The sequence below is a fragment of the Phaethon aethereus genome (genome assembly GCF_964289735.1).
Source record: "Phaethon aethereus genome assembly, chromosome: 2".
Lineage (NCBI taxonomy): Eukaryota > Metazoa > Chordata > Aves > Phaethontiformes > Phaethontidae > Phaethon > Phaethon aethereus.
The window spans coordinates 121,149,443-121,176,164 of record NC_138582.1 but is presented as its reverse complement, the minus strand read 5'-3'; the positions used below and the strand labels follow the sequence as shown (position 1 = coordinate 121,176,164).

General features: G+C 38.4%; 1 protein-coding gene across 1 annotated transcript in view; it reads left to right on the top strand.

Moving 5' to 3' along the window:
- The window catches only part of LARS2 (leucyl-tRNA synthetase 2, mitochondrial), a gene marked incomplete at both ends in the record, with an annotated part of 85,760 nt that overhangs the window by 43,948 nt on the left and 15,090 nt on the right, over nt 1–26,722 (top strand). The window contains 9 exons of the mRNA XM_081996906.1: nt 457–561; nt 3,334–3,449; nt 4,413–4,696; nt 7,980–8,078; nt 10,335–10,472; nt 18,922–19,025; nt 20,215–20,397; nt 24,398–24,567; nt 25,610–25,687. Coding sequence (XP_081853032.1) covers nt 457–561; nt 3,334–3,449; nt 4,413–4,696; nt 7,980–8,078; nt 10,335–10,472; nt 18,922–19,025; nt 20,215–20,397; nt 24,398–24,567; nt 25,610–25,687 — 1,277 coding nt within the window. The remainder of the gene's footprint in view (nt 1–456; nt 562–3,333; nt 3,450–4,412; nt 4,697–7,979; nt 8,079–10,334; nt 10,473–18,921; nt 19,026–20,214; nt 20,398–24,397; nt 24,568–25,609; nt 25,688–26,722) is intronic.

Below are 26,722 nucleotides of genomic sequence, written 5' to 3'. Positions count from 1 at the left end.
TTCTGTAAGAAAGCAAATCATAAGTGTAGGATATATGCTCCCCTTCAGTTTCATCTGAATAACTGGACTTTTTTTGCATAATTTTGTAATAGTGTATCCGAGTATATAATTCAGAGCTTACTGGAGCCAATTCATACTACTTTGCAGCAGGCCTGCATTTTGGTCAAGGACTCAATTTTTTTAATATAATCCAGATCTTACTCTGTTTTTATTCAGATTTTTGTTTTAAGTATGTTTTCTAATGATTAAAATTTGTTAGTCTGACTCACTGAAGATTTTGATATGTCTGAGCTTTTTAGAAATGTGACTAGGCTTTTCATTTTCTTTCATTTTTAAACGAAACTGTAATTTAAATTTCATGTATGTTTAAAATAAACTGAGTTCTAATAGTAAGTAATGTTCTTATTATTTCTTCTATCATATTTTACTTACCATGATCATCACATTTGTTTTCAGACTCACTCACTTCAGTGACAGCTGTGAATTTGCTTACCAATCAGGAGATTCCTGTAGTCATTTCTGCAAAAAACAATTTTGAGAATTTTCTTGATACTAAAATAGGTATGTGACATTTAATGTATAAGTGGAATAGTATAATTTTCAGTTGCTGTGTTAGAGCAAAAGATACTGTTGCAGTAAGACTTTGAACACAGTGGATCTCTGCTGAACTTTGTAACTCTGTTCTTTATTCCTGTTCTTCATTGGTGAAGAAGGAAGGGAAAAGTAGCTATGTGAAATCTGTCTGGGGGAAGAGACTTACAGGATGATAAATTTTAATGGAAATATTATAAAATTAGTGCACTTAATGAGCTAAATTTGAGGATCTGCATATATTAAGAGGATTGATTATCTACAGTGCATGTGTGTTTGGCTGTCTCTCACCATCCTTAATCAAAACAGAACTGTACCATTGTTTGACATAAATATTTTGCAAACAACCTAAACTTTTAACTTTTTTGTCTTCTGTTTACATAAATTATGTGCATCCTTATAGAGAAATGTTTCAGACCATAAATGTACAAGGCTTCCAAGTTTGACTTTTACCTGATAATATTTGTATTGAGATCTGTAAAATAATCCAGAATAGGTAGTAATTCTGTTCAGGTAGTCTTGGACAGTTATCTTGGATCCTTTATAGGAAGCATTCCCATAACTTAAGGCACCTAAATTAGGATTGAGGATCCGTAAATGGAGGGGGAAGGGTGTTGGTAGAGGGTACTCTGAATCGCCCAGAGTGGGCTTCTGTTCTTAGAGTCTTCCTATGAAGCAACCTGTCTTAGTCCTGTCCTGCATAGAGAGCCTAGCCCCTCAACATAGGCAGCTACGTAGATACGGTTAGATGATGTGACTGTCCTTCTAAGTAAAATTAGAAATTGTACTAACTTTTAAAAATGGTGTCCATTTTAATCTGCACTCACTGAGCTTTTCATTTACTCTTTTGCTGTGGTCTCATCTCAGCTGCACTGAGCAGGCAATGTTCTGTGCCAGTCCTAAGAAGAAATAGTTATCTCTCCTTCCCCCTTTCTACTACCTTCCTTATCCCTTAACTCCCTTTTGTTGTCTCCCTGTTGTTGATACTTCTTTCCTGCCCTGGAGCTGTTACTTTCTTTTCTACACCACTGCCAATATTGGCTGTTCCTGTGCAACAACTGGGCTGAATAAAATCAGCTGACTGTGCAAAAATGTCTTGGATGACCCTCACAAAGCTCATAGAAATTATCCGCCTGGGCTGTATACCTTACTTGCAACATGCCCACATCTTACACTTTAGAAATTAATCTGTTTTTGAGAACCAGAACCTTCCCTCATGTAAGAGAAGCCAAATAATTGAGATACCTAATCTTATTTTTCATTAAAAGCTTCTAGCTTGCTCACTGGCACATACCTTGGCCTTATGTCTACTGGAAGCAGCCCAGCTCTTCCCGGGAAGTTCTGGATGCCAGCTGTTGAGCTTTGCAAATGTGCATTAATAGCATCATCTTTTCGAAAAAAGGAAAACCAAAAAGTGGGACCCGCTTTTTCCCATTTGTAAAGCATATTGTGAAGCCGCCTGTTGCAGGCTGCAGGGCTTTTTGACAAATTAAGATACATACATTATTCTATAATAGGGCCTTGAAATGGCAAGAGCGTACATCTGCTGGAAGATAAAATAGCAATTCTGTACTTTGCTAGTTAAGGGGTTATTTGTCACAGAGGAGTTTTACTTGGTTTTCTTTAGTTATCTGCTTCCAAACTTCCATATATTGACAGAGTTAATGCATAGCAGGCACTTCATTGCCTGAACAAAAACAATTGTTAAACTGGTTTTGAATGAAGTATTTTTGAATGCAGTAGTTTGTTAATAATTCTAATGTGCTCAGCAATATTTTGAGAGTTTTTCCCTGTAGTTTTCACCAACTTAATGTTGGCATTGGCTTGTCTGAGTAAGTTTCTTTGCCTTTTAAAGATGACAGCAGTTGTACAAGATGGTTCAAAATATTAAGTAAATTATGACGAAAGGAAAAAATATTCAGAAATATGTATCTCTCTGTGGAAATAATAAATCTGTTAGTATCTCAACGTTATTTCAGAATACACATGATAATAAAGTTAAGTTTCTTAACTCACCCTGAAAGGTAGTCCTTCAAAGAACCAAGATGTATGACTGTCCCAAATGATGGGATGCAAAGGGAAAGATAGCATCAGGGGCCTTAAGTAACTGTGACTTCTACAGCTGACTTGAACAGCAGTAGGAAGTGCTCTGAGTAGTTATATTCTGAATAGAAAATTGATGTTATTCAATGTTATTTGAATTGTCCTGAGTTTATAAACAAATCGTCTTTCATAATAAATTAAAGGGATAGTAATGTTAGAGACTATGGTACATTTTAATAAACTATGACATTAGAAAGATATTAAATTTACTATTGAATCAAGAGGACTATTTTGGCTGTTTGTTTAGTATTTGTTTCTCATACTGGCAAATAGAATTAAAATTTGTGTTATTTAAATATATTAATACAATAAAAATGTATTGAAAGTTTTATTATTTATCAAAATTTTGTAGCTTTATTTTTATGCTTTTTTGGAACCATCAAATTTTCAGCCATTTCTGAGGTAGGATATTGAACATTTGGATTGCAGAGAAACTGAGATGTATTTGTAATTATTGCTGCTTGAATTTCACTGCTTAAAGAACATGAAAACATTTTTTATTAGATTTTGAATTCCTTTGGGCAAACATATGTCATTATAAAGAGAGTATCATAGAAATAAAATGTTTTCTCCTCAAAGTGATGATTGATATCCGTGTTAGTCAATCCCAGAACTGATTTATTTTTTCCCCCCTCCTAGGAATTCCTAGTACTAGTGCAGAAGATGCTGCAGTAGCTAAGAATCTGGGCATTTCTTTCACTGAAGTCATTGAGACATTGCCAAATGGTTTGGAGAAAGTCATTAATTCTGCGGAGGTGGGTATACAAGTATGGAGTTCCAACTTACAATAGCAATGCAAACTAAATCTGTTTTCTCAAGAGTGCCAAATACTTTGTATGATTAGAGGTATTTTTTTTTTAAAGAATCAAGCCAGGCTTATGCTACCAAATTTGTAACAATAAATGATGAAATACGTTGACTCTTCTGTTGCAATAAAATGAATCTTTTCCTTTTTATCGTGAGTGTATTGGTCAGTACAGTATTGGTCTGAGTTTTGTAATGTAAACTGAATTATTAAACCCATGTTAAAAGTTGATTCTTATTTCATCATCTCAATAGATTTTTAGGCTAAATATTAACATGGTAGTCCTTTTTCCATGTATTCACTTAAATGTAGTCTCAGCCTCTATGGTAACATACCTGCCTGAAGTGACATAGAAATCTTATCTTTAAATAAGCTATATGTGGTGTTATAGCTCTTGAAAAAAATCATTTGATAGCAGACACAAAGTTCATATTCTGTTACATGACAGGTAGGATCTAAGTGGTTGAGATGTATGTGAAAGCAGGAATAGAAAAACCTAAAATGAACACAGGAGAAAGCAAGCTATTTTACCATTCACATTTCCTCAGTCCGTACCTGGTGTTTGGTGATATTCTGGAAGTTTGTGTACAGCAGCTGATTAAAATATCAGCAGTAAATGCAAATATCTGCCAATAAAGGCTGACGCAAGACTTTCTCGGCCTTGTTCTATTTAGACCATCAAGAACATTATCCTTTGAGCAAGAAGGTTTAAATGAGTAGCTGGTATGTGAATAGTGTCTTCGATAGGAGGATGTTAAGCAGTGGGAAGGGGGAAGTTAATATGAGGCTCATAAATGTTGACTCTCAGAAATTGCATTTGTGACTTTATTTTTGTCTGTTCTTGCATTTTCACTGACAGCACGTATAAATTTTTCTTTCTTCTGCTTCTCTCTTTTTTTTTTTTTTTAATCAGATCACAGGCATGACTCGGCAGGAGGCTTTGAAAGCTATTACCCAGCAGGCCAAAAATCAAAGAATAGGTGGAGACCTAACGAGTGACAAATTAAGAGACTGGTTAATATCTCGACAGCGGTACTGGGGAACACCTATTCCTATCATTCACTGCCAGACATGCGGCACCGTCCCCGTACCTTATGAAGACTTACCTGTGGTGTTGCCCAATGTAACCACCTTCACAGGAAAGGGAGCCTCACCTTTAGAAACAGCTCCAGAATGGGTGAACTGTTCCTGTCCGAGGTAAGCCAATACTGTATTTACTGCAGACTGAGAGAGGTTGCTTTGTACCTGCCTGTTTCTTGTGCTCTTTCTGTAAGTGTCGAGAACTGACCGTTCTGAGACAAGATGCCACTCCAGAATGACGTTTAGTCTGACCCAGCATCGGGGTGTTTTTCTTATATACTCTGTAAAACTCCTTTTTTCGGAACACAGTCACCCACTGCTATTTCTTCATAAAGAAGCTGAAGCAAAGCTCACTGTTTTTAAGTTGGAGAAAACAAAAAATGTAGAACAGAATTATTTTCTCCCTGTTCCCATTTTTTAACAGTATTTCTCACTTCATTTACTACAATAATTTTCATTATTTTTCATCAGCAGAGTTCATATAAAGCTTATAATGATTATTGAATTATGTCCTTTTGGTGAGGAAACTAACACTGTGTTCATTTTCTTAGCAGTAGTCCAACAATAAAGTGTTTCCTCAGCTATATAATTCTCTATCATGAAGAATCACATTCATTGTACATTACAGATGACAGCATGTAATTCAGATTGAAGGAGATAGTAAACGTATGCATCTTGTCAATGCTGTAATCTTTATTGTTTGTAGTCCCGCTGTTTAAGAAATAAAACAGCCTAAATTAAGTAGTGAGAGATATGTCATGAAAATCAGTTGTCTAATCTTGAGAGCTGCTTAGATACTCTGTGCACTGGAGTTTGCATACACATTCTGCAGAAGGAACTGGTAGAACATGAGGTATCCCAGAGAAGTTTCTCATCAGCAGTGCAATGCAATGCTGCTGCTAAACAGACTGACCAAATGGGAAGTACATTATCAGGCTGCCAGGCAGAGGAATCAGACATATCAACAACATTAGGGCTCTCATTGATAATGCAGCAGTTTCATAACATCTAACTTCTTTTTAACATTTGAAGGTTAGAGTATCGGTGTGGTTTTCACTTCTAACTAGGTAGCTTATGCCTAGCATTTCTGTGGCTCTTGGGGAACATGTATTTTTGACCTTTGTTGATAACATGTATTTTATGTAAAACACACATTTACGTCCATGTTTCTGCATAGAACATTTCTTCTCACATATGCCTATTTAAATTACGTCATGTATTTTAAAGTGTGACTTTTGCAGGGATCTTACTAAACAAGATCCACAGGTTTAGTAAAATCCCCAGAAATGCCTTGTTCTGCAATTCCTAATTTCAACTGAAAAATTTTCATGATGTGACTGAAAGTCACTGTCTGCATTCCTGGCTTCCTTCTGACCTTAATTAAAAAATGATTTTATTGTTTACCAGGCAACAATGTACTTCTGATGTATAGCAAACCCTTATGGTTTCTGGATAGTTGTTGTGACTGCCCTACTTAATGGAGGGCATTTGTTTAGTCAGAAATAAAGGCATACAGGGTTAGTTTCTTAGCCTAAAATGAGGTAGTTTGATGAAATTAACTTTTTTTCATTCTCGCCTTTATTTGGCTTCTTAAGTCTCACCTCTTTAACAGCTATCTTCAGTATTGCTCATTTATATGTCTGCTACAGTTTCAAATCCTTTGATCTATTACTCTTGTGTGTGCATAATCTTTCTTGGTCTTCCTTGCTCTGAGAAGTTATGTCATCCCTTCCTTTAGTCCTCTCCAGTAATAGGGTTTTTTTATTAGTTGTGTTTAATATCTAGAGTTAATAAGGAAAGCGAAATGGAAAGATACAGAAGTCTCTGAGTATTTGAGTTATAATAATGTTAGCAATAATAAGTGGGAGAAGATGCCCAAGTTATTCATTGTTACACAAGTCCAGGTAATTGTCTGAAGATCATCTAATGAGACTACAGTATTATGCCTGTAATCACAATATTGATATAAATTGCATAAATTTTGAAAGATGCCCATGCTGTCTCTGTGTTAGTGAACCATGTCCATTTAGAGTGCAGGCAACATGAGAGGCATGAAGCAGATATAGTTATGGTTCAATGACTGTAAAGTGTTCTTGCTTTTGACTGAAAAAACATTCTCTTTCAATGTAGTACGGTATTATTTTACATTGGCCAAGTCTCTGCTTCTATGTATAATTCAATAGAATCATTATTCTATATTAAAAAGCACTTAGAAGTAAAATGTTTTTACTACATTATTCCCATTGAAAGAAAAACTTGCTGGTAGAGGAGTACGTGGGGCAGAGAGAGAGTGAAGGAAAATGTTAAGTGGTGGTACTCTCATAAACTTGCCTCGGCAAGCGGAGCTGAAGTATCAGGCAGACAGGCAGATACATGTTACAGCTCAGTCATCAAGCCTGATCAGAGACTACATACACAGTCGGAAAATACTAAATAACCAGTGTCCATTTATTATGTATATTTACTACACATAGACTTACATTTAAATCTCCATACAGTTATAAATTGCATACACTTGTTACATATACCCAGTGGTATTTACATACAAGTATGTCACAGGTTGCAACATTTTATTGACATTAGAATAAGCCCATTGTTTTAACAGTAAGAGTTTTAAAGAGGGATCATTTACAACAAATGGAAGTATTAAATGTGATTATTGGCTCCTACAAGTAATTTATATTCAGGGAGATGTTAACAGAAAGTAACCTTAGCTTCTAAAATTTATTTTAAAACTGTTTATCAGAGCTGCCAATATAACTCCAAGCAAAAATTGTTTTGCCCTAATCACAAATGAAAATTGTGCTACAACATCTAGAAAAGATTTGCTACATCTCAGTGAAAGCTGAAATTAAACTAAGTTCCTTTTTTCTAGAGATGATAAATGGAATCTGCAAAGACCTTTTTGTACAGACAGTCAGTGAGAGGCAACCACTTGCTCCTCCTGCTAAATATTTAGAAAATTATTTGCGTGCTGGTACCTAATGAGTGTGATATATATTCCGTACCCATTAACTTTATGTCAAAGTATGCTTGTCTTTGCTTTAAGACTTGTTTCCTTTCTTTTAAAAGGGCAATTCCAAAAAATTCCAAGAACATGTGATTGAGAGGGCTGTCTGGTACACTGCCATCTTCTGCTGTTGCTGGATGTTAGAAGCTGTTCCGGCTTCTTTTTGGCTTGCATTTCATTTGGTTTGGGAGGGAAAGGGAGAGGGAAGGGGAGTCAGCCTTGTTACTAGTATTGGACTTTTTCTGAACATGTCACTCTTCAGACTGTTCAGACCCGTTCTATTTTCAATCCAAATGTCTTTGTACATTGGTTGTCACTCTGTACATGGTTGTTTTTTTCCCAGGCTTCTCACTTACCTAAAAATAGCTTTTCTCTTTCTGTCTTGCTCAGGTGTAAGGCAGCAGCACGGAGAGAAGTTGATACCATGGATACATTTGTTGATTCTGCTTGGTACTACCTGAGGTACACTGACCCTCACAATGCGGACAGGTGAGGGCTGCAGATACAGGGCCATCAGGGGCAAACCCACTTCACAGAATAGAAGGGAAGGAAGAGGCCAGGCACTCTGGTGCTTCGAGCTTCTAACTGCCTTTGCAGAAGGTGGTGTAAACCCCTGTGCTGCCCTAATTTTGTGCCTGCCCTTTGGCTTTAGCACAGCACAGGGTAGACTAGGAATTGCTCTAAAAATGTGGCATTTGGTTGTTCACATGCTGGGAGATCTACAAGAGCGGGATGTGTAGACACAACTGTGTAAGCACGGGAGCTATAGGGCAAGGGGCAGAAGTGTGCATGAGAGGGCATTATAGGGCAGGGTGCTGAGGAGCTAAAAATAGTCCTTAGTGGAGGGTGCCATCAAGCATGACCACCTACTATGACTGTGGTAAATTGCATGGAGTGTACCCTTCCTGGCAACACACTGAGTGGTTCACTGTGTGGACAGACAGTGCTTTTCCACTAATAAGAAGAGGGAAGTCTGGTGTAGCACCCAGCTGTCAAGAATGGCACCTTTGTTTCTCTCCTTTTGAATTCCAGTAACTCTTGCTACTTCCTCATGTGCAGACCTAAAGCAAAGTGGCATCCGCAGCAAGCTCCTGCCGTGTCAGCACTTCGACTGTGTGCATAATTAATGAAAGGACATTTTTTGTGTGCTGTGTATTAGTGGCTGCAGCATGGAGAGTGTGGGAAGATAAATGTAGTTATTTAGCTGTTTTTCTGCTTCGTAGTCTGCCTGTAGTAGCACTGCTGATAGCACTGTTTTTTCCGAGGAAGAGCTAGTGGAACAGCTCTACTATGTAGTCTGAGGAAGAGTTGCATTTTTAAGATATTGACATCACACGTAGGGCTGTTCAGGGATTTATTTATGTATTTATTGCCCAGAACAATGTCTGGGTACATATTACATAGCGAGTGATTATTACTAGTATAGCTGGGGCAATTATTTTTTTTATACTGGCAGCACTAGTGTAGTTAAACTAAAGAAAAATATTCTGTGAACACTTTTATTTCATGTTAATTTTAATTACTTTCTAGTGATAGTGTGAATTTATTATTAAGTTAGGCAGATTTCTTCCTCTGCAGTGACAGTTTGAAATATTTTTTTGTGCATGGGCAAGAGGGACTTTTCCAGAAGCTGAAGAAATAGTCAGATGTAACATCCAGCTGTCAAAGTAACAGCTTAGTGTAGCTAAATCTGTTTTGTATTGAAAGAACAACATTTATATGGACTTCTGCACTAGATAGTTACCTCCATTTGATTGATGTATTTGGGTTTTTTAGCTAAGCTGCATATATGCAAACCCTTTATTTCCATAAGCCATATTTTACAGGTCTAGAATTTGGGAGAATTACTCTGTTGATTTGAACCCTGTGAACAAGTTAGTTTGATTTGTTCCACTGAAGACATGAATCCCAGATCCACAATTTGCTTCTGGGCTCATCTGTGAGGAAAAAAGTGTTGCTATTACAAAAATTACAGATGGGATAATGAAATGGACTGGCAAAACAAGTAAGTTTGTTAGAATGGGACCATAAAGCATACACTGAAGAAGAGCATCTATAGAAATGGTATTTTGCAGGCAAGAGCCCATTACAAGAGACAACATTATTTAATGAAGCAGTAAGCAATGCTAGGAAACCATGCAGGTGACCTCCAACAACATAGTAAATATGCTGTAAATGACAAATTCACTGTAAATTCATCGAGCATCCTTCAGCTGGAGTGCAAAGAACCATCTGACTCTTCAGAATGTTTTGCAGCCTTAAATTGCTTCATTGCCCCCTAATGGCAACAATGCAAACCTCCAGTTAAGAAATAATCAACTGTTTTTCAGTGGGCACGTCTTGTCTTTCACTCTAATATATTTGTATATAAAACTTGATAAATACTAAAAAAATCAAAGGCTAGCCACAGGGTATTTATAAAAAAAATCACTTAAAAAGCAAGCAAATATTTTCATCACTTTCTCAGGTCACAACTGTGAAATCTTAGTTGCTTGCCTAAAATACAGAAAAATAATATTTTTGTGGATCTGTGTCTCAGTGGAAATTCAATTTTTGTCTATAACTTAATAAGCCTTTCACTTCTTAAAATTTTTATTTTGCTATCAGATCTTTTCAATATTTATTACACATGTATTGCTGCAAGTAAACAGTGGTGTCCAGTCAAGTATGATGAGCTACTTTAGTAGAGCTGATCTATCTTTTCCACACTGCATTGTTTCTAGAATTGTGGTGGTTTTTTTTCAGGCCCTTTAATAGTGACTTAGCAGACTACTGGATGCCTGTGGATTTGTACGTCGGAGGAAAGGAACATGCAGTTATGCACTTATTCTATGCGAGGTTTTTCAGCCATTTTTGCCATGATCTAAAGATGACAAAACACAAGTAAGCCTTATATATTTCTATAAAAATCCTTCATATTTCATTTGACTAGTAAGAGTGTTAGCGGATGTTGTTATGGTGGTAGAACATTACATTGAATAAGCCTGAATTTTCCTGCCTGTCAGGAAAATTTCTTGCCTAATTACTTGGTTTCTCACAGTCAGTTGCATTTTCATTATGCATACATACATAGCATTTTTATTACATGAGTATTAAGTGGCTCAGAGCTACTGTAGATTTTCAGCCTGCAAAAGCTTGCATAAACCAGTAACTTCAGGCATTCTGAGTAGTGCTATTATTTCAAATTAGGTAACTTCCTGCCAGTAATACCATTAATTTCAGAGGAACCATGCATATGTAGAAACTAAGCACTCCTATAATTCACTGCAGTGTTGGAGATGAACAGTGCAAAACTCTTCTTGATAAGCAAAAGCAGTATATTTATCTGCGGTCACTTTATTTTTTTTATTCAATTACTTTTATACAGTTACTTTTAACTACTCTTGTTGCTGATGCTGCTATAGCCTAATTATCCTCTGTTTTGATTAGAAGGAAAGTTTGAGGCAGGAAGGCAAGTCATCTGATACTCTATTCTTTGTCCTCTTGGTTAGGTTCCAAGCTTGATGGTCCCCATTTCCACTGAAATTCTGCCCTTCTGTACCCTAAAATGCCGTGACAGGAATGCCTCAACAGGGAGGCTGCTTGTGTCAGAGCAGTGGAATACTGCCCTGTGCTGTGTCCTGTTCTCGTGTCAGCAGAGACGTTTGAATAGATTGAGTCAAAATGAGTGATCCCATGAGAAGAACTACTCAGTAATTTCTCATCTGGGAAGTCATATGCATTCATTCTTTACTAATATCCACGCCAAAAACTTGATGTAAAAGAGGAGCCTACATATACATGACCCTGAGCTCTCTTGAATGCAGTAGTTTTGCTACAAAGCTAGAACTTCAGTAGCTGTGCACCAGAAAAAGACAGACTAGTTAGTGGAGCCAACAGAGTATTTCCCTCAGTTATTTCATAATCATTTGATGAAAATAGACAGTGTGTCTTCATTGCTTATTCTTGCCTGCAAAATAGTTTGCAGTGAAAACTGTATTTGAAATTTTGGATGTGGATTATTTGTGTACCTGTGTTTCACCCTGTTGTCTCTTGTTTGCATAGCTGCAGCAGGAAGGCTGTTTCTTCTCTCAGGGAGTGGACTTCTTGAAGCAGACCCTTTCTCTCAGAGGCACTGTTCCTTTAAGCAGAGAATTTCAGAGCTTACCCTTGTAAGCAATTTCAGGCTTATCAGTTCTACAAAAGACTTTACAATCATAATCTATCAACTGTCTAGTGGAGCTGTAACACACAGCAGCAAAATATTCTTTTGCTAGTCAAATACTTCCAACCTCCCAAAATGACCTTAACTACAGTGACTGAAGTATTGTCACAATGAAGAGAGACCACAAGGAAGGGGGGTTTTGCTTGCAAAGTAAATGGTCCACTCTGGTGTGCAAGAAGCGGAGGAGGCATGGAAAGAGGCCAGCATGACCTCCTGAGTGAGCTCAAGCACTAAAAGAAGTGCATGGAAAGTGGAAGTGAGGATGGGCTATCCCTGGAGAAATGTGGAAACATTGACTGGTGCAAAATCAGACAAAGAGCCTGGCAGCAAAGAACAATCCTTCCCTTGGCCTTTGCTGTCAAGGTCTATGCTTAGTAGGAGAGTTTGAAGGAGACAGGTACTACCCACTGTAAAGTAGGATTGAGTTAGGGATCACTTAAGTAAATAAGTGATAGACACATACAAGTTCCAGGCACATAAAAGACAAGGTGACTGGGGGTAGCCACCACAGATTTACCAAGAGGAAATTATGCCCACCTTTAATCTGCCTTCTTTCTATGGTGAGATGATTCCCCTCTGTGGAGGAGGACAGAGCTGTGCATATCTTTTACTATGACTTTAGCAAGGCTTTTAACAAGTTCTCCTATGGCATCCTTGTAGTCTGACTGGGAAGATACAGCTGAATGGGTGGACTTACAGCATGGATGGAAAAACTGTCTGGACTATCAGGGTCAATGGGTCAATGTTCAAAGTCTGACTGGCAGCTGTTTGCAAGTGGTATTCCTCAGGAGTCACTGAGACCAATTGTATTTAATATCTTCATTAGCAACCTGGGCAGTGCAATGAAGTGTGCACTCTCAGCAAGTTCACTGATCACTGCACACTGAGAGAAGCCATTGACACTCTGGATGGTATGCTATGCAGAGGACTTTGACAAGTTGGAGAAGCAACTCGGAAGTGCTGACAGGAATGTCAAGTACATGGAGCAGATTACCCACAGGAACAGCTGGGGCTGCGCCAACTCTTTGGGGAGGATTACTACAGAGAAGGGCTTTAGGGGTCCTGGTGAACACCAAGTTAGATGTGAGTCAGCAGTTGGCATCAGAGTATACTGCGCTACATTAGCAAATTATGTCCAGCTTTGATTGTCTCTGCTTACAACTCAGGGAAGGCACATCTGGAATATTGTGTCCAGTTTTGAGGGCTCCCAAGTGTGAGGAACATTGTTAAACTGAAGATCTGGGGCAGGGGGGCACTGAGATAGTCAGGAGCTGGAGCATAAGGCATACAAGGAGAGGCTAAGGGAGTTGGGCATGTTCACCATGGAGAAGAGAAGGCTGAGGAGCGAATGTAATTGCAGTCCACTGCTATCTAAAGGAGGTTATAGAGAAGGCAGAACCAGACTCTTCTCAGGTGTACAGAGAAAGGAAAGGAGTAACAGTCACAGATTGCAGCAAGGTCCAGCTGGACAGAAGGAAAATAGTTTTGACAGTGAAAGTGATCAGGTTTGGAACAGTTTGACCACAGAGGTTGTGGGATCTCCATCATTGGATATTTTCAAAACTCAGCTGGACAGGGTCCCGAGCAACCTGAAGTTAGGTCTGCTGTGAGAAAGGAGTTGGACTAAATTACTTCCAAATGTCCCTTTCAACTTATGTTATTTTAAGACTCCATGATACTGTAGCTGTGTTAATTTGGAATGTGTTTTGTTCACACTCCACTGTGACAGAGTGATAGCACCAAAGCTGTGTAGTGTAGACTGGTCTAAGTACGGTAAATTGCAGAAGAAAACTCTAACTTCAGTGAAAAAATAAATGCTTAAGAAGCACTGACTATGTCTAGTGAGAATAGCAGAGAAAATCAAAATTGCTTTCTGTAGAAGCAGTTTGCAAGACTGTGGAGAATTCCTTTGACACCATATACAATCTCAAGAACTGTTGCACATGTGAAGATCCGTTACAGCATTGCCCCTAGGAGCTGTTATTTGTACTGCTTATATGTTCTCTCGGACAGCAAGACGACTGTAACAAATTCATCATCATGCGCAAAATTGTTTGCTTGCTTTAGCTCTGCACAAGTTAAAGCATTAGGTGCTTTTAAGCCATGAAGTCAAATTAGGATTTTGTTTTGATATGGAAATCACAACTCCTTTATAAATATTACCATGTGTTTAAAATGTTTTAGCATTGGTCAGAAGCCACTTTTTCTCAGTCTTCTGTTAGGACTGCTCAAGGTCTGACCTGAGAGATCTGAAAAAGGTGGTTAGAAACAACAAGCTTATGGTTAGGAAGCTTAAAGTCATGGTGTCAAAGCCCACAGCTCGAAGGGAAGACATTAAAATGTTAAAAAACACTGCCCTCTTGTGCATTTTCAGTCTTTCTCTAGTAGCTCAGGTGTTGTTCACTGATTAAATTAGTAAAATTCTGCTATATCTCAGTTAATGAGAGCTACAACCATTTAAAGTGTTATCTAGTATCCTGACAAATTTTTATGATTCCCCTATTAATCTGTAGTAGTTTTTCATTTTGATAGGTTTTCTTCATAGAAACTTTCAGTGTTTAGCTCCTATCCTCTGACTTTCAAATCCAATGAAATATTTCCTGATAGTCTTTAATTCTGTAGTAATGGCTATTAATATAATAATGAGATTGAAAACAAGGTAAAAATTCCATTGTTCAGATTTTTCAAAGCAATCTCTTAAAATATGGTGTCCATTATTATAATTATAGAAATATTATAGGCATCATATATAAAATCTGCCTTTATGGACATCACACATGCTTTCATAGAAAATGCAGTGGTTCTAGGCATCTAAAACTGTGAAGGGGTCAGTATGGTTTAAATATCTCCTGAAGATGGGGCATGATCTTTTATTTTTTTTTAATGCATTGAACTGGAGATGGTGGGAAATGTTGCTCCTTCTCTCACAGCAGAATAAATGCCACCCTCTGGGTATTGGTACCTGTAATAACAGATTAAGCCCAAATTTAGGTCATTTTTGTTTTAGCAATCTGGTCTGTAAAGTGCATCGGTTCTAGAATTAATTCACCAGCCATTCAGCCCTCCCAGCTGTGACCACTGCTGGGAGGGGGGCCAGACAGGCAGCTGAGGCTAGCAACCTCCACATCTGTTCCAGCTTAATCCACCATGGCAAGTGTGTGCTGACACAGTCGGTTACACCTGCTCAACTATATTATTGCAAGTACAAGTTACACAGAATTTGTCTCTTCCCTAGGCTTTAGTAATCAGTTCTGTCTGATGAATCATTGGAAATGGGATCTAGCACGTTCTCCGTGAAGGATTATAAAGCAATAAATAGTTTATTGTTGCCATTAATTCAGCAGATTTGACTGTGATAGAGAGCAAATCTGTTGAGTAAGAAGGCACTATTTTCATGTAGCTGCATTACAGAATAAAAGAAGATGTATGTGTGACAGAAATCATTTATTCTGTGCAAGAAGGATATTAGAGCTTCTCTCCATTCATTAGGGACTTTATCACTAGTGTTGATTTTAAGTAAAAGTAGTCAGCTGTTGACTGTGTAAAATCTTGAATGTTCAATATTGTTTGATCCTTTTTCTGCCTAAAATGATCAGCTTCCACATCCTCCAACCACTTCTCTTCTGGCCTTCTGTAGGGTTGCCAGATTGATACAGCTAGATCTAACAGCAGGTTTCACAAGCACCTGAACTCAGCTGACACTGACTGGCCAAGGTCTTGTCTTCACTCTAGGGCACAGCATCGGGCTCTCTCAGCCTTTCTAAAGGCGCAGGATGCAAATCCATGCGGTGAGCTCCCTTGCTAGGGCTCTCCCTTCTTCTGTGTCGCTATTTATCACTGTTGCAGGCTCCACAGAGTCCTTCCAGACACATAATTTGTAATTGGACTGAAAGTCCTGCTACTCGCCTTGCACACAGCAAAGCAAGGAGCGTGAGGACGTGGCACTGAGGAGGAGTTCCTGATCTATCAGTAACACTTGCGCCTCCATCCATTGCATGCTCCTATATAGAGAGATTGGTCTATCAGAGATGAACTGGTATATGAACATTACTGAAAGGAAAAAGATGGATTACACACTTCATGGCTAGCACAGCTGATCCCTCTCAGATGTCAGGCAGACTTCACAGGTGGGTCCCATCTGTCGTACAATATGATCAAAAGCTGCATGCAACTAATGCCATACTCCAGTATGGGCACAAAACAAACTTCACAGGCAGGTGAGGGCATATCCCGTTCCAGCATCCTTACAATATGAAATGTGATCAGGCATTCAAAGAAACTCAAGCCACCTCTTCGTTTACTGTGCCAGAAATGTCTGTCTGTCTGTCTGAACATAGCTTAATTTCAGTTGTTCACAGTGTCAGGAGGTATTTATGATGCCAGGCCATGACTGGGTGCTGCAGTATTTAGATCAGAATTGCATCACACCTGATGTGCTGCAGTGTATAGGCAGTTCCCTTCTGCAACTGAGAAACACATCGCTTTCTGCAAAGGGGAAGGTTTTAGGTGTGCGGTTTTAATGTAAATTAAAGTGTAACTCTGCATGTGACCATGAGATGGAGCCACCATAACACTGGCAAAATCACTGTGCACTTCAGGCGAAATTCAGTATAGGGCTCAATTTGTTTCTGAACCCTGTTTTTATTAGACAGGCTCTGGCTTTCTCATTTTGGGCATGTCTCCATTCTCCTGCGGTCTCACACTAGAAACACGTGGGAGTTTTTTTCCCCATACTTGGTAATGTATTTTGCATTGCATTTTTGTAGCCTCTGTCAGCATAAACAAAAATAGGAAATGCTCATTCCTGCATTCAGCTTTTAATAACTTGGCTTATGATCTGAACTAACTCTTTGTCATTAAAAATAAGTGTTCCTTGAAAAATCACTTCCAGTGGAGAACCCTATCTGATTTGTATGTTCTGGCTACCTCATTAGCTCATTAGCTTTATTTTAGATAGTGGCAAGTGTAGACATTTTAATAACTGTTTGAGATCTTAGACTGAAGTACTGAATGATAGAGGGAAAAATTATTTTTGTTTTCCCTTGGTGTAATGTCTTCTGTTTGTAGAAGAAACTTATCCTGAACAGTTATTTCCTGAAGCATTTTTCCACCGTTTGTTGATGATAGGTTTACAAGGTTTTTGTTCCCAGTTTTCACCTTCTAATTCACTTGGATAATTTGTGATAATTATTTGAGATTTTAGATAATTATTGCCTCCTGTTTTTAAAATACTTTTTCTGTTTATACTGTCTAAATTTGACTTTCATTCTCATCTCCTTAAGTTCCTTTAATTTATTTCTGAACAACAGGATTTTTCGGGCAACCTGTGAAATACTGTCTAGAAAGTATTTATAGAGAGCTTGAATTGCTACTCTTGTTTAACACTGTTGATAAAATCAGGTGGCATGGCAGAGACTCGTACTGCTTGGTGACTGAACGATACACCACTATGTGCCAGTACTTGCACAATATTTAGAAGTATACAGAATATGCAAGGAAGGAAGCTCTTGTTCAAACATGAACATGTTAAGATAAACTATGAAGCCTGTCACTTTCTCTTTCCCAGATTAAGGCTTTTCTTTCAAATATCTCCTTCAGTCATCAAAAGTGTTTAAAGACTAGTAGTTGGAAGATACATGCTTTAATGCGGTTAAAACATGCATAATTTTAATATAATTTAATAATACCTTAACTATATTATTAAATAAATTACTGTGTTTTAAATCACAAGATAAATTGTTATATAATTTATATTTTCTAGTAATGTAAAATACTAAATTAACTCCTTAAAAGTGAGTAGTGTTTTGGATTATGACTTTTTTGTACATGTGAAGTAAAATGTGGAAGTCTGGTTTTACTATTTCTTCTTTAGATGGATTTATTCTAGCTTTTTAAAAAATATGCAAATAGGAGTAATGTATCTTTTTTACATAAGTTGTTTTGGTAGATTTGTGGGGCTTCTTCATTAGGTGGAAATGTGGAGGATTCAGATTGATTAATGTTGAACACACATGTGAGCATTAGGAGGTGCAAGTCAGTAATAACCAGTGCTGATTAGCATGTCCTCCAAAATTATGGTCACCAGTGTCTTTGTGTTAGAGGATCCCATGAGAAGGCTCCCCAGACTGTGTATGCCTTCTGGATCTGCCTCCATATCTCCTCCTCCCTGGCCCCTGCTGTTCTTGGAGTTGCTGTTAGAACTGCCTTATTTTCCTGGCCTATTGAGTGGGGACCAAAGCCTCTAGAGATTAATGTTGCTGTCTCTTTTTTTCAGTGAAAACAGTGACAGACATCTGACTTGATGAATTAGAAATGCAAAATCATTAAAGAAGGTGGCCGCAGTAATGTATTTGTCAACCAGAGCAGCATTGACGTAGAGTTTATTTCTCGCTGAGCGCACTACTGCCCATAGCTTTGGTGCCTGTAAGGATCTTTTTAGCTCTGTCATACACACATTTGATGAGAGTTTACACTTCCTGATGTAAATTTTGTTAGAAAAGTAAAGTTTTAATGTTCAAGATGCTAAAAAATTGATCCACTGACATGATTTTTCCAGCATTGCCATTTTTCTAGTGTGCTTTTTTCTTACAGCTAGGTCTTCATGACAAGTTCTGCAAAGGGACAAGGCATGCAAGTGCTTATGTTAGAGAAACTATCTTCTCTGTTTATAGAAAGAAATGTGCAGCAAGATTTTGATTTGTTCAAAATACTGTGCTCCTCAGAGAGAAGCTAGAACTAAATATTTGTAAAACAATGAGGCCAGGTACTTGAACACTTTTACACATGGGTATTTAGCTTGAAGTTAGTGAAATTGCACTGTTGACCAAGCAACTTTTCTGTATTGTCCATATGCTAATTTGAAAAGTGACGTTAGAACATCTCACTACTAAATCAGGATGCAAGAATGTGTGCAGGATACAAATAAATACTTATACTTGCCAGCCAGCCACCATGAATAAATGCACAAAGTACTCTTTCTAAGGTGACAACCATTTATATGTAGTCAACTTGAAATTCTTGTTTCATTAAATAATTGTGCCTGATTGGCTCAACACCTGAGGCTTATCATAAAGTATGCTTTTGACAGCTCTTTTCAGCGGCCAAGTTTCTTTTTCCTTCCATCCTCAGGGAGCCTTTCCATAAGCTCTTGGTTCAAGGTCTTATCAAGAATCAGACATTCAGGCTGACAACAACCGGCCAGTGTTTGAAGAGAGAGGAGGTTGATCTCACTGGTAAGAGAGACTGCATGGGAAAATCAGCATAGGTGCATCCAGAAAGTCAGGGACCGCTTTGGCATACAAGTCTCAGTGCTGGGAAAAATTGGAAGATGAAATGAATCCTTGTAATATTTAAACTGGAGAGCAACTTCTGTGAGTTTTGGATTCATATGCACTGCTCAGTGCACAGAGACCCGACTAATTCAGCAGCTTTTAATTGCATCCAAGCACAGCAACAGTGCTGTGGTATTATTTTAGCTCCAGTATAGTCCAAAAGATCAGAAGTAATTTTTATTAAGACAGTGCTCGCAGCTTGTTGAATGGAGCTAGTCATCTCAGCAAACAGACAACCTACAAAAGCATTGTGGCAAAGCTAATGCAGATGTCGGTGTATTCAGTAGATATTAGGAATGTAAAATGTATATTGGAAAAAGTGCTGTTTCTCAAGTTCTTTCCAGTGACTTCACTGCATAAGTTGGAGCAGCAAGTCCTGGCTTGGGGACCTGTACCAACAGGAGTGGTTCGGTCATATTTGCCTCCCTTAAGTACTCCTCTCGCACAACCTTGTTTTCGCTGTTCTTCTGCATACAAACCCCATAAGTTAGCTAGAAAACAAAAAAAAAAAAAACCCTTTATGTCTAGCACTGTCTGCTATCCAGTTTTCTTCCAGAAAAGCTGGGGTGTTTCTGTAGCAGGTGGTTTTGCTCAGATGCACCTTTATCCATGTAAATGCCCCTTTCCATCTCTAAATTCATGCAACAGAAGGCACGTTCTTGTCAGGATAACTTACTGCAATTGAAACCTGTAAATCTAGTGTTTGTAAAACCCAAGTTCAGGTCAGAATTGTACCAAATCAGTACACCTATCTAGGAGGTTTTAAATGTTATAACAATTCTTAAATCTCAGGGGCTATCAAGGTAGCACATAGGATGAGTGCCAGATACAGCTTCCAGATGGTAGAAGGAGACTTTCTGTCATGATGTAACGGAAGCATTGGGATGTTACTTGTGTTAAAACATTAAAGTAGGAAAAACTTGGGAGGGAAGAGGGTGTTTACAATGGGTGTTTTCCTCTTTAAGCTGTTTGGTAAGCAAAAAAACTCACTAGAAATAGCTGTTTCTTCTTATGCTTAGGGAATGGAATTAATTGGTGTTACAAATGAGCCAAATTTGTTTTAATGTTTTGTGTATGTCTTAATATTTAGGAACTGAACCAGTTCACCTAAAAACTGGTGAGAAGCTCCAAGTTGCTTGGGAAAAAATGAGCAAATCTAAGCACAATGGAATAGACCCTGAGGAATTAGTGAAACAGTATGGCATTGACACCCTACGCCTTTATATTCTGTTTGCTGCTCCTCCAGAACAAGATATTTTGTGGGATGCTAAAAGTAAGTTGGATTGTTTCTGTTGCTTGGTTGCTTTTTTTCCTAGTGTGTTATATTTTAAACACAAAATTAATACAGTTCTTGATGCCCAAGTTTTGGAATAATTGAATCAAAAAAGTATAATGAGCAGTTTTTATTGTTTATTTCTTTTAAAAGAGAGGTCATCACAAAGCTGTCAGTGAGAGGCAGGCTTGCAAGATTATTGCAAGCAGCTTACCTTTTACGAGCTAAAAGCATGTATGAAAAGTACTTCTAAGTTGTATTTTCTTCTGCAAACTTGGACCCGATTCTCATTTTTTATTAGCTATGATTGACTGAAAATTATTATTTTAAGATTATTTTCTTCATTATAAGCTGCTTTTTAAAATCATATTGGATTAGAGATAAAACTTTGCAACATTTTGTTATTTCCATTTATTTACACATCTATGCGATTGCTTTTGTAAGCTGGACTATGAAGTACTTCTCAGAAGAATCTCATTAGAAGACAATCAGAGTTCCTAGTAACTAATACTTGTACACACATGACATTTTTATGAGCTTGTTTCTTGAATAAGTTAAGATTTACCCTCCTACACATTTATTTACTGCCATCATGCAATTTGTCATACTGACAGATCTTAGTTTCTTTTATCTACTGCGGTTCATACATTTTAATGTAGTCTTACGCATACATTTAAATCTAGCCCTTTTATTGCATAAGGCTTTAATAAAGCACTCCATGCCTGTTTTAAAAAGGTGTACTACTTCATTCTTTCTTGTGTTAGCTTCTTGCTACTTAGTTCAGCCTGCACTAAGTGTAATTTTAGTTGGTGTCTGTCACCCTTTACATTCACATGTGTTCATTTATATATTATTGTGCTACTGTATGTACTGGAGGAGTGGCCTTCATGACTTTTCTCAGTTGGCTTTCTGTCGCCATCTAATCACAACAATACAAAGCTAGGCATATGAAGAGGTCTCTTAAAAAAACAACCACTTGGAATCAAGCTTTAACACCTGTGTCCCTGACTGTACACAGGTACGTAATTCCCTCTGAAGCAGCTAATTCAGTGATACACAATCTTTTTGCTCTATTTTTCCATCTTGAAAATTGAATAATTAATGTGAGAATCGTGGGTACAAAATCTTAGTTGCAAAGTATACTAGAGCTTGGTGGTTAAACATTTTTTAAGCAAGCTAAGCACAAGCAGGTATAATGCTAGCAAAAATGCATTTAGTCTTTCAAACTAACCTGTTCACCACTTCAGAAATATAAAGAAAGCTTTCGAAGTCATGTCGTGTTAAGAGAGTATTGGAAAATGTGAACAAAAGGAGATGTTAGCAGTCTAAAGATAATTCCAGGGGGAAAAAATGGAAAGTAGACGAAAGGCATCTCTTAAATCTTTAAGCTTTGGTGTGCATTTCTTAATGATAATGAAATAGTGAATGTTTAAATTGAAGAAATCAAGCAAGTTGTGGTGGGTTTGACCTTGGCTGAATGCCAGGTGCCCACCAAGCCGCTCTATCACTACCCCCTCTTCAGCTGGACAGTGGGAGAAAAGTACGATGAAAGGCTCGTGGGTTGAGACAAGGACCAGGAGATCACTCGGCAGTTACTATCACGGGCAAAACAGACTCGACTCTGGGAAATTAATTTAATTTATTACCAGTAAAAATCAGAGTAGCATAATGGAAAATAAAACCAAATCATAAAACACCTTCCCCCCACCCCTCCCTTCTTCCTGGGCTCAACTTCACTCCTGATTTCTCTACTTCCTCCCCCTGAGCTGTGCAGGGGGATGGGGAATGGGGTTTGTGGTCTGTTCATCATATGTTGTCTCTGCTGCTCCTTCCTCTTCAAGGGGAGGACTCCTCACACTTTTCCCTTGCTCCAGCCTGGGGTCCGCCTCCATGAGAGACAGTCCTCCATGAACTTCTCCAAAGTGGGTCCTTCCTGTGGGCTGCAGTGCTTCACGAACTGCTCCAGCCTGGGTCCCTTCCACAGGGTGCCATCCTTCAGGAACAGACTGCTTCAGCGTGGGTCGCCCATGGGGTCACAAGTCCTGCCAGCAAACCTGCTCCAGCATGGACTTCTTTCTCCATGGGGCCACAGGTCCTGCCAGGAGCCTGCTCCAGTGCAGGCCTCCCATGGGGTCACAGCCTCCTTTGGGTGCATCCACCTGCTCTGGTGTGGGGTCTTCCACAGGCTGCAGGTGGATATCTGCTCCATCATGGAGCTCCATGGGCTGCAGGGGGACAGCCTGCCTCACCATGGTCTTCACCAGGGTCTGCAGGGGGATCTCTGCTCTGGCCTCTGGAGCACCTCCTCCCTCTCCTTCTTCAGTGACCTGGGTGTCTGCAGCGTTGCTCCTCTCACATATTCTCACTCTGCTCTTCAGGCTGCCGTTGCATAGCAGGTTTTTTCCCCCCTTCTTAAATACATCATCCCAGAGGTGCTACCACCGTCGCTGTTGGGCTCAGCCTTGGCCAGCGGTGGGTCTGTCTTGGAGCTGTCTGGCGTTGGCTCTATCAGACACAGGGGAAGCTTCTGGCATCTTCTCACAGAAGCTGCCCCTGTAGCTCCCCGCTACTAAAACCTTGCCACACAAACCCAATACAGAAAATTGTCTTGTTCAGAGAATATTAAATACTGGTTCTTAGTTGCCATGATCCTTCTCTTCACTGGATGTGTTTTGATAGCCTTTTGAGGATTGCTGTCCAGACTAGATTGCTTCTATTTTCAGTGGTGGATGTGAAGGCAGGGCTTCATGTCATTCTGTCCCTCTCCTCCCTGGTGTGGGCAAACAATCATGGTCAAAATTACTGAGCGGCTTATTACACCATTACTACAGCCTGGATAATTCCAAGCCTACTGTTGTCTCGCTGATCTATATGCTTCTGGTATGAACAGGAGACGGAAAATTTGGGGAGAGCATCATACTCCCAGTTTCCCTACGAGAGTCATGAGGATCATGCAGACATGGTCAGTCAGGTTGTGTTTTACTGTTCCTAGATGTGCAGGAATCCTTGCATCTAGTGCGATCAGACAGATAACCCGCCTATATTACGGTCACTCACATGTCTTTTACTTCTCCCAGTTTAGTACTAACCCTGGCGGTCTTTTCAAGTGCAGTTGCCAGAACAGAATTGGAGGCTCTTGCTATTTAGGTGTCTTAGGATACGTTGATCCTGTGCAGCGCAGTGTGATGTAGTGCTGTGCAGTCTAGTAGAAACGTCTAGAAATGACACACCTGAAAGAGAGAGCCAAAGCCATATTGGTGCCACACCTCGAGCCATACCTTCACTAGTGGCTTGGCTCCGCACCACACCACATGGAGGACCTGGCTGTGTGCAGCAGTAGCTTAGGGCCTCTCTGTAGCACAATCCCTAGGTCACAGAAACACATTCTTAGAGAAGCAATGGAGCAGGACTGATGCCTCCAGAGTCAGGGTGAACACCTTTATGATCTCCCCATCCCAAACTAAGCTGTGTCAAAAGATGGTACCAAGGATCAGAGCCTGTACTCATTAGCACAGTAGCATCTCTGTACAACAAAAGTATATGTAACTTCTAAAATCGAATTTTAGAAGAACTCTCTCAATTTAAAAAATATGTGTGTGCATACATGTGTGTATATGTTTGTATTCTTCCATGGGTTTGACAAATGAGACCATGTAGAACTGTTTTGGTGAGTCAAAACACAAGATGAGCTTTCTAACATTGACGTAACATTGGGTTATTTTACAGATTTAGTAAATATTCTGGCTGTATATATGTTTTGAAGTCATTGCAGAAAAATACTTTTGTTTTATCTTACTGATTTACTTCCATTAAGGGCAACCCAGCATTATTTGTCAAGGCATTTTTCATTGCATTGACATTTTTCATTTAAAATACAGTTTGTTTGGTTTTTTTTAAATGTTTAACTTTAGTGTTCGGTTTCCTTTCTTTTTCTTCTTTAAAGTTTTGGATTCATTCATTGTAACTGAAATTTGTTTCTGCAATCTTTCATTAATCTCAGCTGATGCTATGCCAGGTGTTCAGAGATGGCAGACGCGCCTCTGGACACTTGTAACCAAACTTATTGAAGTAAGGACTTCAGGAACCATGCCCAATCCTGAGCTTCTGAATAAGAAAGAGAAGGCTGAAGCCAGAAATATCTGGGAGCAGAAGAATCTGGTGATTTCTGAGGTTAAAAGAAACACTTACATAGCTTGTAAATGACTAAATAAGTTGCTGCTTATGCTAAAACCTTATGCTTCACTTACAGAGCCAAAAAGCTTTTTCCCCAGATGAGTAGCTCAGAACTTTTAAGTGAATTATTCTCTGTATAAGTAATTTTATTTACCTACAAATTCTATGGGACAGAACTTTTTTGCAAAGTAGTAAGATTTGGATTGGCAGAATTTCTTCATTGTGTGCCTAATTGAAAGGATGAAATGTTATGGCATTAAAATGTTATCCATCTGAGTTTCGAGTAACTCCATTTCCAGCAGCAAAGCTATAGGTGAGTTCTGCAGGTTATCCCTAACAAAAGCTTTTGATCTGTTTGCTTCACACTTTGTTATCATGCCTGCTGTTTAATATAGAATGAAAAAGACTTGTGGGTGAAAATATATTAGCATATTCTAAAAAAAAAAAATATTACTGAAATGATTGTTCATCTCTTTTTATATGTTGTCTTCATGCTGCAATTAGTGTCAATTCAATTATCCAAGACTCAGAAGGGGACATAAATACCTATAAAATTAACTTAAACTATTTTTCTGTGGATAAAGAACTTTTCTGATTTAAACCTTGTGGTGAGGGACCTTCCAGGTCTTGTAACAGACTTGAGAATTATAATCTTGCAATCTATGGACAAGCTTTCACCAGCATAACTGGATTTAAAAGTATGAAGGCCTCTTGTATGGGCAAAGGGAAGATATTTTATTAAAGGAAATAGAGGATGATTGCTAATACACAGTTCTCATTGGCATTGATTGAAGCTTTTAAAATTCTGAAACAGAGGGGAAGCTAGTCAACTGAATTTTTATACAATTATTATTTTCCCATACACACATGTGATTGCATATATGCTGTGTTTGCATGCCAAAGTTATTTACATATAAGAAGTAAGATGGGCATATTTCACGGATTGAAATTATCAGTAATTCTTTTTCATTTAAAAAATGAATATTCCATGTTTGAGAATTTTAAGTAATTAGTGACAGACCTTTTCTTCTAATACAAGGTAACAGAGTACTTCACAAAGGACCATTTGTTTAATGCAGCTATTTCCCAATTGATGAGCCTCACTAACATACTCCATGTAAGTACACAGTATTAATGAAGGTATTTTTCTCTCAGACCCTGTTCCTGTAAGTCTTTATACAAGGCAGGAGCTGCCTGAACTATAGGTCCAGCTTTCTAGAAGTCATTTACTGTCATACACATTGCTACTAAGTCGAGAGCCTCATTGAATTATTCAGTTCAAAAGCAGCACATTCTCATATCACTGTAACGCTGAAATACATGTTTTTGCCGGAAGTACTTGATGGTATTAGGGCCACTAGGTTCTGATGTTTATATCTGCATCCTGTAATTTCAAAAGGATACGTTTTGTTTAGTTCTGTTCTTTGTTCTCTTTTGTTTTTAACCAAGTAGCATATGCAGCTAGGTATAGTAGTACATTATAGAATTACCAAACATTCTGATTTAAAGAAAAGGGACTTTTCTTTGCAAGGAAAGTCACACATAATCTTACATTCCTCAGAGACAGCTTCTACCACTGAACTGTCTGCTAGTAATAGAGTTTGCAAATTCCCTTTTTTAAAACAAATATTGGCATTTTTTATTTAGATCATGTTGCTTATCAACCAGTGGCAATAGATGAAATTAAGAAACGATTATCATTATTTTTGTTACTACTCTTAGATCTAGTTGAGCAATCCTTCAGGCATATAATGGTAACCATAAATCAAATAAAAATTTTGATTTTCCAACTTCTTTATTGAAATACCATTTATACCTTATGGATTCCAATAAGATTATTGGCAAAGAACTTAACAAGAAGTAGGGCATGCACAAGTGCTGTACTGAGATAACTTAAGTCTGGGATACTGTGTGGTGTTGGGAAGGTGACACACAGTTCTTTATCTCCAGCTCAGTGATTCATATGCATTTTGGGCTGGTGGATGGTGATGAGTGAATGTTCAAAAAAAAAAAAAAAAAATCAGTATCCTACAGACAGACAGGTGTTTGAACACTGACACATTTCTTGGCCAAAGTCAGTGCAGTATCTTTCAAGAACAAGTTTCTGTATAGCATGCTGACACTTCCTCTTTCACTCCCATTTGAAAGGAGG